This window comes from Cherax quadricarinatus, chromosome 32 (genome assembly GCF_038502225.1).
Source record: "Cherax quadricarinatus isolate ZL_2023a chromosome 32, ASM3850222v1, whole genome shotgun sequence".
Lineage (NCBI taxonomy): Eukaryota > Metazoa > Arthropoda > Malacostraca > Decapoda > Parastacidae > Cherax > Cherax quadricarinatus.
The window spans coordinates 18,720,835-18,738,149 of record NC_091323.1 but is presented as its reverse complement, the minus strand read 5'-3'; the positions used below and the strand labels follow the sequence as shown (position 1 = coordinate 18,738,149).

The following is a 17,315-nucleotide window of genomic DNA, read 5'->3' as shown; positions in this document are numbered from 1 at the left end:
TGAATATGATTCCTCACTATCACTACTCGATTGATCGTCGAGCGCAATAAAATCACAGTCCACGTCACTATCATCATCATTACTGAAGTCAGAGGCCTGGCCACGCGAAAATATTAGTTTTCTCTTGCGATGAGGAACAACCGACCGTGAGTCACGAGTGCCCACACCAGAGGTAGAAAGTTGAGGATCGTCAGGGTTTTCTGCACTATTATCGATATCCTGGTCATTCTTTTCGGTCACTAACTGATCAAAGCCGTAGAATTCGTCTTCATTTCCACTTCCATCAGTGTCAGAACTATCAGATAGGAAGAGGAGAGTCCCAATTTTCCGGGGAGTGAGAGCTGACTTGCGACGAGGCATGGTGAACAAGGGTAACTGAGCCGGCGTTCCCACAATGCTATGCGGGCGCCTAGATTTTTTGTTTATGGCGCACACCCACCACGCAGACCCATTCTCTCACATGTAGGCCTATGAGCGTTTTCGCGCTAAATTTGACGGCGCTAGAATTTTGGCATAGATCTACGGTTTGGACACTCAACGTAAAGCCGTTGATCTACGGGACGGACCCTGAAAGGGTTAAGAAGAGACTGGACAAATATATGAGTGGGAGGGGCTGGGTTTGATTGGTGTCATTGGGTACAGGAGTTATTTCTTGGGTAGCTTAAGGTAGAGGTCGTTTTGATAAGGACCTGCCTCGCATGGGCCAGTAGGCCTTCTGCAGTGTTCCTCCATTCTCATGTTCTTATGTAAGATGAGAAACAGCAGAGGTGCCAGGACAGTGCCTTGGGTCACTGAGCTTTTGACCTCACTGATGCTGGATCTTGCCCTGTTCACTACTACTTTTTTGTGTTCTGTGTGTTAGGAGCCCGAAAATCCATCTGCCTACCTTCCCTGTAATGTCCATGGCCATCATTTTCTGCGCTATCACTCCATGATCGCATTTGTCAAACGCCTTTGCAAAATCTGTGTAAATCACATCTGCATTTTGGTCTTCTTCCAATGCCTCCGTAATTCTGTCATAATGGTTCTGCAGCTGTGACAGGCATGCTGGTTCGGGTTATGCTAGTTGCGCTGGTCCACGAAATTTGTAATCTGCCGTCTCATCACTCTTTCGAATATTTTTATGATGTGAGAAGTTAGGGCTACTGGTCTGTAATTTTTAGGTAGTGCTCTATTACCTCCCTTATGCAAAGGAGCTATGTCTGCACTCTTTAAGGCATCTGGTATTTCACCTAGATCTAAGCTCTTTCTCCAAGCATGCTGAGTGCTTGTGCTAGTGGTGCTTTACACTTCATTATAAATAGAGCATTCCATGAATCTGGTCCAGGTGCTGAGTGAGTCGGCATGTTGTTCATTTCTTTTTCAAAATCTATGTTCTTCTGTTCTTTTACTGGTGCCGCATACCCCAATATGGGTCTGACATACACGTTGTACAGTGTGGTGAATGACTCCTTACTTAGATGTCAAAACGCTGTGAGTTTTGCAGCCTCTGACCTCTTAGGCTGTACTCCATCTGCCATTTTCTTTGTCCTTCTCCAAGCTTCATTACTTTGCACTCAGACCAGGCTTGCAGCCTGTCCAGATCCCCTTGTAGACTTACCTGATCCTCGTCTGCCTGTATTTTCCTCATTTGCTTCACATTTTCCATGAACAGGGACACCTCTAACTATATCCCTTCTGTCATGTCATTCACATAGACAAAAAACTGCACCAGACCTAGGACTGACCCTTGTGGAACCCCACTCGACATGTGTATCCACTCTGACACCTCATCTTGTACCGACACGCTTTGTTTCCTTCCTGTCAGGTATTCCCTGATCCATTGCAGTACTTTCCCTCCTATTCCTGCCTGCTCCTCTAGCTTTTCAACCAGTCTTTTGTGTGGTACTGTGTCAAAAGCCTTCTGATAGTCCAGGAAGATACTACCTTGTCATGGAACTCCAATAGGTTTGTGACACAGGATTTTCCTTCCCTAAAGCCATGCTGGATGACATGTATGAGTCCATTCCTTTCCAGGTACTCCACTACTCTTCTCCATAACTTTACGCACTATACATATCAGCGACACTGCCCTGTAATTTAGTGCAGCCTGTCTGTCACCTTTCTTAAAAATTGGGACTATATTTGCTGTTTTCCACACCTCAGGCACTGGCACACACAGTGCATCTGCTCCCTCTCTCAGGACCCACTGAGAAACATTATCTGGGCCCACCACCTTCATGTGTGTGTACTCACCTATATGTAGTTGCAGGGGTCAAGTCAGACCTCCTGGCCCTCCCTCTTAACTGGTCACCATTAGGTCCTCTCTCTCCCTGCTCCATGAGTTTTATCATACCTCTTCTTAAGGTTATGTATGGAACCTGCCTCAACAACCTTACTTTCCAGACTATTCCACTTCCTGACAACTCTATTACTGAAGAAATACTTCCTAACATCCCTGTGGGAGAGTTTCAATGGAGAGGAATAAATGGGATTAGGTCAGGGGTTGCAAATAGAGTTAGAGCTAAAGAAGGAGTAGCAATAATGTTGAAGGATAAGCTATGGCAGGAAAAGAGGGACTACAAATGCATAAATTCAAGGATTATGTGGAGTAAAATAAAGATTGGATGTGAAAAGTGGGTTATAGTAAGCGTGTATGCACCTGGAGAAGAGAGAAGTGTAGAGGAGAGAGAGAGATTCTGGGAAATGTTGAGTGAATGCGTGGGGAGTTTTGAATCAAGTGTGAGAGTAATGGTGGTTGGGGATTTCAATGCTAAAGTGGGTAAAAATGTTATGGAGGGAGTAGTAGGTAAATTTGGGGTGCCAGGGGTAAATGTAAATGGGGAGCCTTTAATTGAGCTATGTGTAGAAAGAAATTTGGTAATAAGTAATACATATTTTATGAAAAAGAGGATAAATAAATATACAAGGTATGATGTAGCACGTAATGAAAGTAGTTTCTAGATTATGTATTGGTGGATAAAAGGTTGATGGGTAGGCTCCAGGATGTACATGTTTATAGAGGGGCAACTGATATATCAGATCATTATTTAGTTGTAGCTACAGTTAGAGTAAGAGGTAGATGGGAAAAGAGGAAGGTGGCAACAACAAGTAAGAGGGAGGTGAAAGTGTATAAACTAAGGGAGGAGGAAGTTCGGGCGAGATATAAGCGACTATTGGCAGAAAGGTGGGCTAGTGCAAAGATGAGTAGTGGGGGGGGTTGAAGGGGGTTGGAATAGTTTTAAAAATGCAGTATTAGAATGTGGGGCAGAAGTTTGTGGTTATAGGAGGGTGGGGGCAGGAGGAAAGAGGAGTGATTGGTGGAATGATGAAGTAAAGGGTGTGATAAAAGAGAAAAAGGTAGCTTACGAGAGGTTTTTACAAAGCAGAAGTGTTATAAGAAGAGCAGAGTATATGGAGAGTAAAAGAAAGGTGAAGAGAGTGGTGAGAGAGTGCAAAAGGAGAGCAGATGAAAGAGTGGGAGAGGCACTGTCAAGAAATTTTAATGAAAATAAGAAAAAATGTTGGAGTGAGTTAAACAAGTTAAGAAAGCCTAGGGAAAGTATGGATTTGTCCATTAAAAACAGAGTAGGGGAGTTAGTAGATGGGGAGAGGGAGGTATTAGGTAGATGGCGAGAATATTTTGAGGAACTTTTAAATGTTGAGGAAGAAAGGGAGGTGGTAATTTCATGCACTGGCCAGGGAGGTATACCATCTTTTAGGAGTGAAGAAGAGCAGAATGTAAGTGTGGTGGAGGTACGTGAGGCATTACGTAGAATGAAAGGGGGTAAAGCAGCTGGAACTGATGGGATCATGACAGAAATGTTAAAAGCAGGGGGGGGATATAGTATTGGAGTGGTTGGTACTTTTGTTTAATAAATGTATGAAAGAGGGGAAGGTACCTAGGGATTGGCGGAGAGCATGTATAGTCCCTTTATATAAAGGGAGAGGGGACAAAAGAGATTGTAAAAATTATAGAGGAATAAGTTTACTGAGTATACCAGGAAAAGTATACGGTAGGGTTATAATTGAAAGAATTAGAGGTAAGACAGAATGTAGAATTGCGGATGAGCAAGGAGGCTTCAGAGTGGGTAGGGGATGTGTAGATCAAGTGTTTACATTGAAGCATATATGTGAACAGTATTTAGATAAAGGTAGGGAAGTTTTTATTGCATTTATGGATTTAGAAAAGGCATATGATAGAGTGGATAGAGGAGCAATGTGGCAGATGTTGCAAGTTTATGGAATAGGTGGTAAGTTACTAAATGCTGTAAAGAGCTTTTATGAGGATAGTGAGGCTCAGGTTAGGGTGTGTAGAAGAGAGGGAGAATACTTCCCGGTAAAAGTAGGTCTTAGACAGGGATGTGTTATGTCACCATGGTTGTTTAATATATTTATAGATGGGGTTGTAAAAGAAGTAAATGCTAGGGTGTTTGGGAGAGGGGTAGGATTAAATTATGGGGAATCAAATTCAAAATGGGAATTGACACAGTTACTTTTTGCTGATGATACTGTGCTTATGGGAGATTCTAAAGAAAAATTGCCTATGCCATATTAAGCCATATCGACCCATAGTCTGTACCTCTCCATCTCTCCCAGGCACTACGTCTCACACCATTGGGAGCTGGGCTACTAGATATTACTTACTCAAAAGCATTCACCTCTAGTATATGTTACCTGGAGTATACCTGGAGGGAGTTTAGGGGGTCAACACCCTCACAGTCCAGTCCATGACTAGGCCTCATTGTGGATCAGGACCTGATCAACCAGGATGTTATTGTTGACCACTTGCAAACTGACATACAAAACAGCCTGGTTAGTCAGATACTGACTTTAGGTGCCCATCCAGCTCTGTCTTGAAAATAGCCAAGGGTCTATTGGTAATCCCCTCTTATGTATGCTGGGAGGCAGTTGAACAGTATTGGGGCCCCTGACACTTACTGTGTTGTCTTTTAGTGTACTCGTGGTGCCCCTGCTGTTCACTTGGGGAACGTTGCATTTCTTACAGAGTCTTTTGTTTCGTAGGGAGTGGTTTTCAAATGCAGATTTGGGACAAGTCTCTCTAGGATTTTCCAAGTATATATTATCATGTATCTTTCTCACCTGCATTCCAGAGAATACAAATCAAGGGACTTCAACTGTTGGACGTAGGTGTGACGAGTTCCTATACGATACAATTTAATAAGAAAATGTGGTTGCTTTTACTGATGCTGATATGCTGATGGCAGGTGATGGTAGGAGTAGCTGAAGCCGCAAGTTTGTGTATTAACATTTTTTTCTTTTCTTATCTGATTTTGCAAATGTATTTATCTCTGGTACATGTTGGTTTTGTACAGGAGTGCTGAGTTTCTATTTTTTAAACATACCAACTACCTCCCACCAAGGTGGGGTGACCAAAAAAAAAAAAAAAAAAAAAAAAAAAAAAAAAAAAAAAAAAAAAAAAAAAAAAAAAGTTTGCACCATCTGAATATTCATTCAATCACTGTCTTGCCTGAAATGTGCTGATATCACAGCTCAGATGCCCTTCTGAACTGCAACATCCTCACCCTTCTTTCAGAGCGCAGGAGCTGCATTTCTCACCTCCAGAACTCAAATCCAGCTAACCAGCTTCCATGAATCCCTTTGTAAATGTTACTCTGCTCATATTCCAACAGCATGTCAAATAATAAAAACCACTTGCCTCCATTTACTCCTAACAGGCTCATACAAGCCTGTTAGATGTCCAAGCTCCTAGTACTCAAAACCTCCTTTATCCCCTGCCTACAACCCTTCCTGGGTTTACCCCTACCCCTTTTTCCCTCCACTCAAGATATATATGCCCTCCTAGTCATCCTATGTTGCTCTATAAGCTCTACATGTCCAAATTTCCTGAACAACCCCTCCTGTGCCCTCTGAATAATACTTTTGGTAACTCCACACCTTCTCATCTCCAACCAATGAATTCTCTGCATAATTTTCACACCACATTGACCTCAAACATGACATCTGTAATATTTCTTAACTTCCTCCTCACTGCAACATTTAAAACTCATGTTTCACACTCATATAGCAGTGTTGGTGCCACTATACTCTGATACATTTCCCTTTTTTGCTTGCATGGTTAACATTTTTTGTCTCCACAGATGCTTCAATACACCACCCACATTTTTTCCCTTCATCAATTCTATGGTTTACCTCGTTTTTCATCTATCCATCCCCAACACGTCTACTCCCCATTCAATTCCTCCATACTCCCTCCCTCCAACTTGATATCCAATTTTTCATTACCTAACTCATTTCATACCCTCATTACCTTACTCTTATCTCTGTTCACTTTCAACTTCCTTTACAAACCCTCACAAACTCATCCACTAACCTTTGCAACTTCTCTTCAGAATCTCCCAGAAACTGTGTTAACTAATTTTGTATTTGATTCTGCAGAATTTAATCTCACCCCTTTCCCCATTCCCCAACACCCTAGCATTTACTTCTTTAACAACCTCATCTATAAACAGACTTACTTCCCTATAATTCATACTCACTTTTTTGTCCTCTTTTTCCTTAAATGAAGAAACTATGCAAGCTCTCTGCCAATCCCTAGGTACCTTTCCCTTTGATGCATATATTAAAACAATGCACCAACCATTCCAAAACTATAGCCTCCCTTGTTTTTAACATTTCTGTTTTGATCCCATCAACACCAGCTACTTTACCCCATACTCACATCTAGCTCTTCCTCACTCCTACAAGATGGTATACCTACCTACCCATACTCACATTTGGCTCTTCCTCACTCCTACAAGATGGTATACCTACCTGCTCACTGTATGAAATCACTGCCTCTTTCTTCATCAATATTCAGAAACTCTCCTAAATATTCCTTTGATCTTCCCAATTCCTCCACCTCCCAATCTAATAACTCCTCTCTTCTGTGTAAAACAAATTGGCAAGAAGTCAATTATATTATTACAATGTTTACATGTGTACTAAGCGTTGGATGACAAACCAGGTCACATCAAACTCAGTAGGGCCACATCAACCTTCTCCACACAATTCAATATCAACAAGCAACAACAATTAGAATGTAAGGTAAAATAAACTATTTTTTTTACGTTATTCGGTAAATTTGAAGGTATTTTGAACGTAACCCTATTTTTCCCAAATGTTCTTCTCTCCACCTATGTTGTATAAGGCACTGATTTTCAGGAACCTATACCGTGCGTTATTAAAAGTATTACTACTGCACTTCCCAATCAGACCTGCATCATATACCCAACACCATCACAAGCTCCACCCACACTCTCATCAGTATCTTTTCATAACTTGGACTAACATCCCTTAGAAACATGGTAACATATAAAACACAGATGAGCCAAAGGGATGTTGGGAAATATTTCTTTGGTCTCAGGGTAGCCAGGAAGTGGAATTACCTCGAAGTGGATACACAATTTAAGAGCCAGTACAATGGGGGCCCACAAGGTTAGGAGGGAGTGGATCTGGCAAGTAGCAAGAGGCAGGGGCAGGGCTAAGACTCAATCCCTGTAACCACATATACATATAGGTGAATACTTACACTAGGTATATAGGAAGAGCCTGATTGATCAGATGGCCAGCAGGAAAATTTGGCCACAGACCAGGCTGCAGGAGAAAAAGTGGAGAAACAGGTGGCATTGGATGTGTATCTCACATGAAAACATCCTCATTAATGTGTGAGTATTATGATGCTCATAGGAAAGTGTTAAACCTATCATGTCATACAGCACCAGGGTAATGCAGGGGGGTGGGGTAATCAGTTGTGATCCAAGGATGGGAAAAATAGCTTCAGCTATCTTTCCCATCTCACACACTGAAGGTCAGTGTGTGAGATGCACAACTGGTAATAGACGCCAAGCAACATAAATATTACATACATAATAATACTAAATGATGTACTTACCTGATCTTCTTGAAGAGTAATGGCACTTGACCTGGCATCGAGGAGCTCTGCACTCTGACTTCGTAATTTGGCACTTCTTGATAGACGATTACACAGTGTTACAACCTTGACAGAATGCTGCAAAGGAAAATGAAGGAAATGAGCACATGACAGGGACATGGCAATCTTTCACCCTGGAGAGGGGGTAAAACCCCACCTAGTGTTATGCTGATTACACACTTAACACTAGAAAATCAAGATTACAGGCTACCCCTTACTATTTTTGAGAAAAATACTTGATATACAGTTCAACACTTGTAAAGGTTAGTATAGAGCTTTAAATAAACCATGAAAGTTATAAAAGAAAAAAAAGGCAAATGCATTAGTATTACACTAGTAGATTGGTAGACCTGAAAGGTTTTAATGTCTTCTAATGTAAGTGTGACATATTAGCTTATTAAATATTTTGCACTCTGGCAGGACAGCTGGCTAATTCTTCCTGCCTTATGAACATGAAGGATGGCAGGTAAATCTTACAGACTTCTACTTACATTCAGTACACTTAGCTTTACTTTGTGTTTTACAATATTTCTCATTTTTTAAATATTTCCTTTCCAATTTAGGAGGCCTGGCCTGAGACCAGGTTATAAGTGATGATCCTTTATTCCTAAGACAAAAGAGAATGTAAAAATTGTAGGGGAATAAACCTACTGAATCTCCATGGGAAAATGAAACGGAATTCTTCCTCCGTAAGCCATGCGTGTCATAAGAGGCGACTACAATGCCAAGAGCAAGGGGCTAGTAACCCCTTCTCCTGTATATATTACTAAATGTAAAAGAAACTTTTGTTTTTCCTTTTGGGCCACCCTACCTCAATGGGATATGGCCGGTGTGTTGAAAGAAAGAATAAACCTAATGAATATACCACGTGAAGTGTATGGTAGTCGTTATTGAAAGCCATGGGTGTCATAAGAGATGACTGAAATGCTGAGAGCTAGGAGCTAGTAACCCCTTTTCCTGTATAAATTATATCTGGGGAGATATAAGCGACTGTTGGCAGAAAGGTGGGCTAGTGCAAAGATGAGTAGTGGGGGGGTTGAAGAGGGTTGGAATAGTTTTAAAAATGCAGTATTAGAATGTGGGGCAGAAGTTTGTGGTTATAGGAGGGTGGGGGCAGGTGGAAAGAGGAGTGATTGGTGGAATGATGAAGTAAAGGGTGTGATAAAAGAGAAAAAGTAAGCTTATGAGAGGTTTTTACAAAGCAGAAGTGTTATAAGAAAAGCAGAGTATATGGAGAGTAAAAGAAAGGTGAAGAGAATGGTGAGAGAATGCAAAAGGAGAGCAGATGATAGAGTGGGAGAAGCACTGTCAAGAAATTTTAATGAAAATAAGAAAAATTTTTGGAGTTAAACAAGTTAAGAAAGCCTAGGGAAAGTATGGATTTGTCAGTTAAAAACAGTGTAAGGGAGTTAGTAGATGGGGAGAGGGAGGTATTAGGTAGATGGCGAGAATATTTTGAGGAACTTTTAAATGTTGAGGAAGAAAGGGAGGCGTAATTTCATGCACTGGTCAGGGAGGTATACCATCTTTTAGGAGTGAAGAAGAGCAGAATGTAAGTGTGGGGGAGGTACGCGAGGCATTACGTAGAATGAAAGGGGGTAAAGCAGCTGGAACTGATGGGATCATGGCAGAAATGTTAAAAGCAGGGGGGGATATAGTGTTGGAGTGGTTGGTACTTTTGTTTAATAAATGTATGAAAGAGGGGAAGGTACCTAGGGATTGGCAGAGAGCATGTATAGTCCCTTTATATAAAGGGAAAGGGGACAAAAGAGATTGTAAAAATTATAGAGGAATAAGTTTATTGAGTATACCAGGAAAAGTGTATGGTAGGGTTATAATTGAAAGAATTAGAGGTAAGACAGAATGTAGGATTGCGGATGAGCAAGGAGGTTTCAGAGTGGGTAGGGGATGTGTAGATCAAGTGTTTACATTGAAGCATACATGTGAACAGTATTTAGATAAAGGTAGGGAAGTTTTTATTGCATTTATGGATTTAGAAAAGGCATATGATAGAGTGGATAGGGGAGCAATGTGGCAGATGTTGCAAGTATATGGAATAGGTGTTAAGTTACTAAATGCTGTAAAGAGTTTTTATGAGGATAGTGAGGCTCAGGTTAGGGTGTGTAGAAGAGAGGGAGACTACTTCCTGGTAAAAGTAGGTCTTAGACCTACTTGTGTAGGGATGTGTAATGTCACCATGGTTGTTTAATATATTTATAGATGGGGTTGTAAAAGAAGTAAATGCTAGGGTGTTCGGGAGAAGGGTGGGATTAAATTATGGGGAATCAAATTCAAAATGGGAATTAACACAGTTACTTTTTGCTGATGATACTGTGCTTATGGGAGATTCTAAAGAAAAATTGCAAAGGTTAGTGGATGAGTATGGGAATGTGTGTAAAGGTAGAAAGTTGAAAGTGAACATAGAAAAGAGTAAGGAGTTGAGGGTATCAAATGATTTAGATAAAGAATAATTGGATATCAAATTGGGGAGGAGGAGTATGGAAGAAGTGAATGTTTTCAGATACTTGGGAGTTGACGTGTCGGCGGATGGATTTATGAAGGATGAGGTTAATCATAGAACTGATGAGGGAAAAAAGGTGAATGGTGCATTGAGGTATATGTGGAGTCAAAAAACGTTATCTATGGAGGCAAAGAAGGGAATGTATGAAAGTAAAGTAGTACCAACACTCTTTATACAGAATGGATATAAATTCTCTGGAAAATGTACAAAGGAGGATGACAAAGTTGATCCCATGTATCAGAAACCTTCCCTATGAGGATAGACTAAGGGCCCTGAATCTGCACTCTCTAGAAAGACGTAGAATTAGGGGGGATATGATTGAGGTGTATAAATGGAAGACAGGAATAAATAAAGGGGATGTAAATAGTGTGCTGAAAATATCTAGCCTAGACAGGACTCGCAGCAATGGTTTTAAGTTGGAAAAATTCAGATTCAGGAAGGATATAGGAAAGTACTGGTTTGGTAATAGAGTTGTGGATGAGTGGAACAAACTCCCAAGTACCGTTATAGAGGCCAGAACGTTGTGTAGCTTTAAAAATAGGTTGGATAAATACATGAGTGGATGTGGGTGGGTGTGAGTTAGACCTGATAGCTTGTGCTACCAGGTCGGTTGCCGTGTTCCTCCCTTAAGTCAATGTGACCTGACCTGACTAGGTTGGGTGCATTGGCTTAAGCCGGTAGGAGACTTGGACCTGATTCGCATGGGCCAGTAGGCCTTCTGCAGTGTTCCTTCGTTCTTATGTTCTTATATGGGTGTGAAGCTTGGGTGGTAAATGCAGCAGCGAGGAGACGGTTGGAGGCAGTGGAGATGTCCTGTCTAAGGGCAATGTGTGGTGTAAACATTATGCAGAAAATTCGGAGTGTGGAAATTAGGAAAAGGTGTGGAGTTAATAAAAGTATTAGTCAGAGGGCAGAAGAGGGGTTGTTGAGGTGGTTTGGTCATTTAGAGAGAATGGATCAAAGTAGAATGATATGGAAAGCATATAAATCTATAGGGGAAGGAAGGCGAGGTAGGGGTCGTCCTCGAAAGGGTTGGAGAGAGGGGGTAAAGGAGGTTTTGTGGGCAAGGGGCTTGGACTTCCAGCAAGCGTGCATGAGCGTGTTAGATAGGAGTGAATGGAGACGAATGGTACTTGGGACCTGACGATCTGTTGGAGTGTGAGCAGGGTAATATTTAGTGAAGGGATTCAGGGAAACCGGTTATTTTCATATACAGTGGACCCCCGCATAGCGATATTAATCCATGCAAGAGAGCTCATTGTTATGCGAAATTATCGTTATGCGAATGAATTTTCCCCATAAGAAATAATGGAAATCAAATTAATCCGTGCAAGACACCCCAAAGTATGAAAAAAAAAAATTTTTACCACATGAAATATTAATTTTAATACACACAAACTGAAAAAGTCATGCACAATTACATGACACTTACTTTTATTGAAGATCTGGTGATGATTGATGGGATGGGAGGAGGAGAGTGTGTTAGTGTTTAGAAGGGGAATCCCCTTCCATTAAGACTTGAGGTGTCAAGTCCTTTTCTGGGGTTACTTCCCTTCTTCTTTTAATGCCACAAGGACCAGCTTCAGAGTCACTGGAGTTCTGTCGCACAACATATCTGTCCATAGTGGCCTGTACCTCTCGTTCCTTTATGACTTCCCTAAAGTGTTTCACAACATTGTCAGTGTAATAGTCACCAGCACGGCTTGCAATAGCTGTGTGAGGGTGATTTTTATCCATGAAGGTTTGCACTTCAAGCCACTTTGCACAGATTTCCTTAATCTTTGTAGTAGGCAATTTCTTCAATTTCTCTCTCCCCTCCTTCGAACCAGTTTCCTCAGGTCTGGCCTCTTGCTGTTGAAGTTGATCTATCAGCTCATCAGTGGTTAGTTCTTCATTGTCCTCCTCCACCAACTCTTCCACATCATCCCCACTAACCTCCAACCCCAAGGACTTTCATAATGCCATAATGGATTCCTCAACTGGCATAGGATTCTCAGGGTTAGCCTGAAACCCTTCAAAATCCCTTTGGTCTACACATTCTGGTCACAGTTTCTTCCAAGCATAGTTCAAGGTCCTCTTAGTCACTCCCTCCCAAGCCTTACCTATAATTTTTACACAATTGAGGATATTAAAGTGATCTCTCCAAAAGTCTCTTAGAGTCAGTTGAGTTTCTGAGGTCACTACAAAGCACCTTTCAAACAGAGCTTTTGTGTACAGTTTTTTGAAGTTTGCAATAACCTGCTGGTCCATGGGCTGCAGGAGAGGAGTGGTATTAGGAGGCAAAAACTTCACCTTAATGAATTTCATGTCCCCATAAAGTCGCTCTGCCACGTCTGTAGGATGACCAGGGGCATTGTCTAACACCAGGAGGCACTTAAGTTCTAATTTCTTTTCAGTTAGGTAATCTTTTACATTGGGGGCAAATGCATGGAGTAACCAGTCATAGAAAAAGTCCCTAGTGACCCATGCCTTACTGTTTGCCCTCCACAGCACACACAAATTTTCCTTGAGGACATTCTTTTGCCTGAACGGTCTGGGAGTTTCAGAGTGATACACTAATAAAGGCTTCACTTTGCAATCACCAGTAGCATTGGAACACATCAACAGAGTAAGCCTGTCTTTCATAGGCTTATGTCCTGGGAGTGCCTTTTCCTCCTGAGTAATGTACGTCCTGCTTGGCATTTTCTTCCAAAACAGGCCTGTTTCATCACAATTAAACACTTGTTCAGGTTTCAGTCCTTCAGTTTCTATGTACTCCTTGAATTCCTGCACATATTTTTCAGGTGCTTTGTGGTCCGAACTGGCAGCCTCACCATGCCTTATCACACTATGTATGCCACTACGCCTCTTAAATCTCTCAAACCAACCTTTGCTGGCCTTAAATTCACTCACATCATCACTAGTTGCAGGCATTTTTTCAATTAAATCCTCATGCAACTTCCTAGCCTTTTCACTTATGATCACTTGAGAGATGCTATCTCCTGCTATCTGTTTCTCATTTATCCACACCAATAAGAGTCTCTCAACATCTTCCATCACTTGCGATCTCTGTTTCGAAAACACAGTTAAACTTTTGGCAAGAACAGCTTCCTTGATTGCCTTTTTGTTGCCCACAATAGTAGCGATGGTTGATTGGGGTTTGCTATACAACCTGGCCAGCTCAGAGACACGCACTCCACTTTCATACTTATCAATGATCTCTTTCTTCATCTCTACAGTAATTCTCACCCTTATTGCTGTAGGGTTGGCCCATGGTCACTTATTTTGCAGATAAAATCACCAGAAACACTTTAATAATACGAAATGTTCCGATTGTATGCTTGGATGTTACCGCGGAGGCTGGCTGGTAAACAATGCCACCGGCGGAACATGTGAGGCTGGCTAAGGGCGCACATTAGACGCGTCTCGGACGAACAGCGTTGAGCGGGTCTTTTAGCGGTATGCGAGGCAAAATCTTGGCGATAAAATGTAGCGGTATGCGGATTTAACGTTATGTGATGCCAACGGTATGCGGGGGTCCACTGTAGTCGGACTTGAGTCCTGGAAATGGGAAGTACAATGCCTGCACTTTAAAGGAGGGGTTTGGGATATTGGCAGTTTGGAGGGATATGTTGTGTATCTTTATACGTATATGCTTCTAAACTGTTGTATTCTGAGCACCTCTGCAAAAACAGTGATTATGTGTGAGTGTGGTGAAAGTGTTGAATGATGATGAAAGCATTTCCTTTTTGGGGATTTTCTTTCTTTTTGGGGTCACCCTGCCTCGGTGGGAGACGGCCGACTTGTTGAAAAAAAAAAAAAAAGAAACTTTCGTTTTTCTCTTTGGGCCACCCTGCCTCGGTGGGATATGGCCAGTATGTTGAAAGAAGAAGATGGAGAGCGGGATCGTAGATGAACAAGGAAGCTTCAGAAAGGGTAGGGGATGTGCTTACCAAGTGTTTACTTTGAAGCACATAAGTGAACAATACTTTGATAAAGGTAAGGAAGTTTTCTTTGCATTTATGGATTCAGAAAAGGCATATGATAGGGTGGACAGAGGAGCGATGTGGCAGATGTTGCACGTGGTAGGTTACTGAAAGCAGTTAAGAGTTTTCATAAGGATAGTGAGGCTCAGGTTAGGATATGTAGGAGAGAGATTATTTACCAGTAAGAGTAAGGCTTGGACAAGGATGTGTGGTATCACCATGGTTATTTAATATATTTATAGATGGGGTTGTAGAAGTGAATGCTAGGGTGTTATAGAGAGGTGTGGGATCAAAATTCAAAATGGGATTTGTCACAGTTGCTTTTTGCTGATGACACTGACCTTATAGAAGATTCTGGAAAGGTGCAAAAGTTGGTGGACAAATTTGGGATGGTACGTAAAAGAAGGAAATTAAAAGTGAACAACGGAAACAGCAAGGTGATGAGGATAACAAAACATTTGGTAATGAAAGACTGGATATCAGATTGAAAGGAGAGAGTATGGAGGAAGAAATTGTCTTCAGATATTTGGGAGTGAACTTGTCAGCAGATGAATCTATGAAAAACAAGGTGGGAAAAGGTAAGTGGAGCACTGAGGAGTCTGTGGAGACAAAGAACATTATCCATAGAGGCAGAAAGGGGAATGTATAAGAGTATAATGGTGCCAACACTCTTATATGGGTGTGAAGCATAAGCTGTGAATGTTGCAGCAAGAAGGAGGCTGGAGGCAGTCGAGTTGTCGTGTCCCAGAGCAATGTGTGGTGTAAATATCATGCAGAGAATTTATAGTTTGGAGATTAGGTGGTGTGGGGTTTCTAAAAGTAATATCCAGAGCAGTGAGGAGGGGTTGTTGAGGTGGTTTGGACATTTAGAGGATGGAACAAGATAGGATGACTTGGAAGGTATATACATCAGTAGTGGAGGGAAAGTGGGGTAGGGTCTCCCTAGGAAAGGGTGGAAGGGGGGAGGTAAAGGTGGTTTTGTATGTGAGGGGCTTAGACATCCACCAGGTATGTGTAAGCATGTTAGATAGGAATGAGTGGTCTTTATGACTTGACATGCTGTTGGAGTGCGAGCAAGGTAACATTTATGAAGGGATTCAGGGAAACCAGTTATTCTGACTTGAGTCCTGGAGGTGGGAAGTACAGTGTCTGCATTCTGAAGGAGGGTTCAGGATATCTGCAGTTTGGGGGGGGGGGGCATCTGAACAATAGTATCGGCATGCATCTGGCAAGACAGTGGTAGGGCGAGTTTTCTTGAAAGTGTTTCTTCTTTTTCGGATTACCCTACCTTGGTGAGAAACAGCCAGTGTATTAAAAAAAATAATAAAGTACAAAGCCTCTAAGAGGCTTTGTACTTTAGTGTCAATTGTGCTTTTACTTCCAAACAAAAATGGATGACTCAAGCCCCACTCACACTATACATTGCTATCCTCTGTCAAAATATAGATTTCTCACCCCAAAAATCAAAAAAAGTTTAACCAGCTTTTGAAGCAGTGTAACATACATAGCTATAAAAGAAAGAGCATGAATTCAAGAAAAGATGAATTCTAAATATTAATGTTTGCAGGCAATAATAAATTTTCCAAACAAGGGAAGCAAGTTGAACATAAGGTCAAATATACCTTCCATCTCCGTCTTGCTTGATAGGACTTAAAGTTATCCATGTTAGTTTGTGCATCCCTAAGCTCATCTTCCTGCTCTTTGGACTGCGGCTTTATCCAAGGGTGAGCCAATGACTCTTCAGCTGTTAACCGTTTTCTGGAATATCACAAGAAAAAATATTGTTAGAAAACTAATACTACTATTGCTAGAAAACTAATACTGTACTACATAAAGGCTACATTTGTTTAAAACAACTTCCTTAACCCTTTCAGTGTTGAGACCCCTGTTCTCAAGGTCAAAGAATTTAAAAAAAAAAAATATTTCATGAATGAAACCAAATGTATGAAATTTGATGGAAAACTTACAGAATTTGACTTTTGCAAAGTAAGCAGTCTCAGGGATATTTACACATCAGTAATTTCACCCATTTTATGCCCTATTTTTGACCAATTCCATTGTTCCAGTCGACCAAACTTATAGCTATTTTGCTAGTACAGTGGACCCCCGCATACCGTTGGCCTTACATAACGATAAATCCGCATACCGCTACATTTTATTGCTAAGATTTTGCCTCGCATACCGCTAAAAAACCCGCTCAACGCTGTTCGTCCGAGACGCGTCTAATGTGCGCCCTTAGCCAGCCTCACATGTTCCGCCGGTGGCATTGTTTACCAGCCAGCCTCCGCGGTAACATCCAAGCATACAATCGGAACATTTCGTATTATTACAGTGTTTCTGGTGATTTTATCTGCAAAATAAGTGACCATGGGCCCCAAGAAAGCTTCTAGTGCCAACCCTACAGGAATAAGGGTGAGAATTACTATAGAGATGAAGAAAGAGATCATTGATAAGTATGAAAGTGGAGTGCGTGTCTCCGAGCTGGCCAGGTTGTATAGTAAACCCCAATCAACCATCGCTACTATTGTGGGCAACAAAAAGGCAATCAAGGAAGCTGTTCTTGCCAAAGGTTTAACTGTATTTTCGAAACAGAGATCGCAAGTGATGTTAGACAATGCCCCTGGTCATCCTACAGACGTGGCAGAGCGACTTTATGGGGACATGAAATTCATTAAGGTGAAGTTTTTGCCTCCTAATACCACTCCTCTCCTGCAGCCCATGGACCAGCAGGTTATTGCAAACTTCAAAAAACTGTACACAAAAGCTCTGTTTGAAAGGTGCTTTGTAGTGACCTCAGAAACTCAACTGACTCTAAGAGACTTTTGGAGAGATCACTTTAATATCCTCAATTGTGTAAACCTTATAGGTAAGGCTTGGGAGGGAGTGACTAAGAGGA

At 41.5% G+C, this 17,315-nt stretch overlaps 1 protein-coding gene across 1 annotated transcript in view; it reads right to left on the bottom strand.

Annotated features, from left to right (window-relative positions):
• The window catches only part of LOC128690311 (death-associated protein kinase 1-like), a 532,947-nt gene that overhangs the window by 449,829 nt on the left and 65,803 nt on the right, over positions 1-17,315 (bottom strand). Inside the window, 2 exon segments of the mRNA XM_070090725.1 lie at positions 7,895-8,011; positions 16,042-16,177. Coding sequence (XP_069946826.1) covers positions 7,895-8,011; positions 16,042-16,177 — 253 coding nt within the window.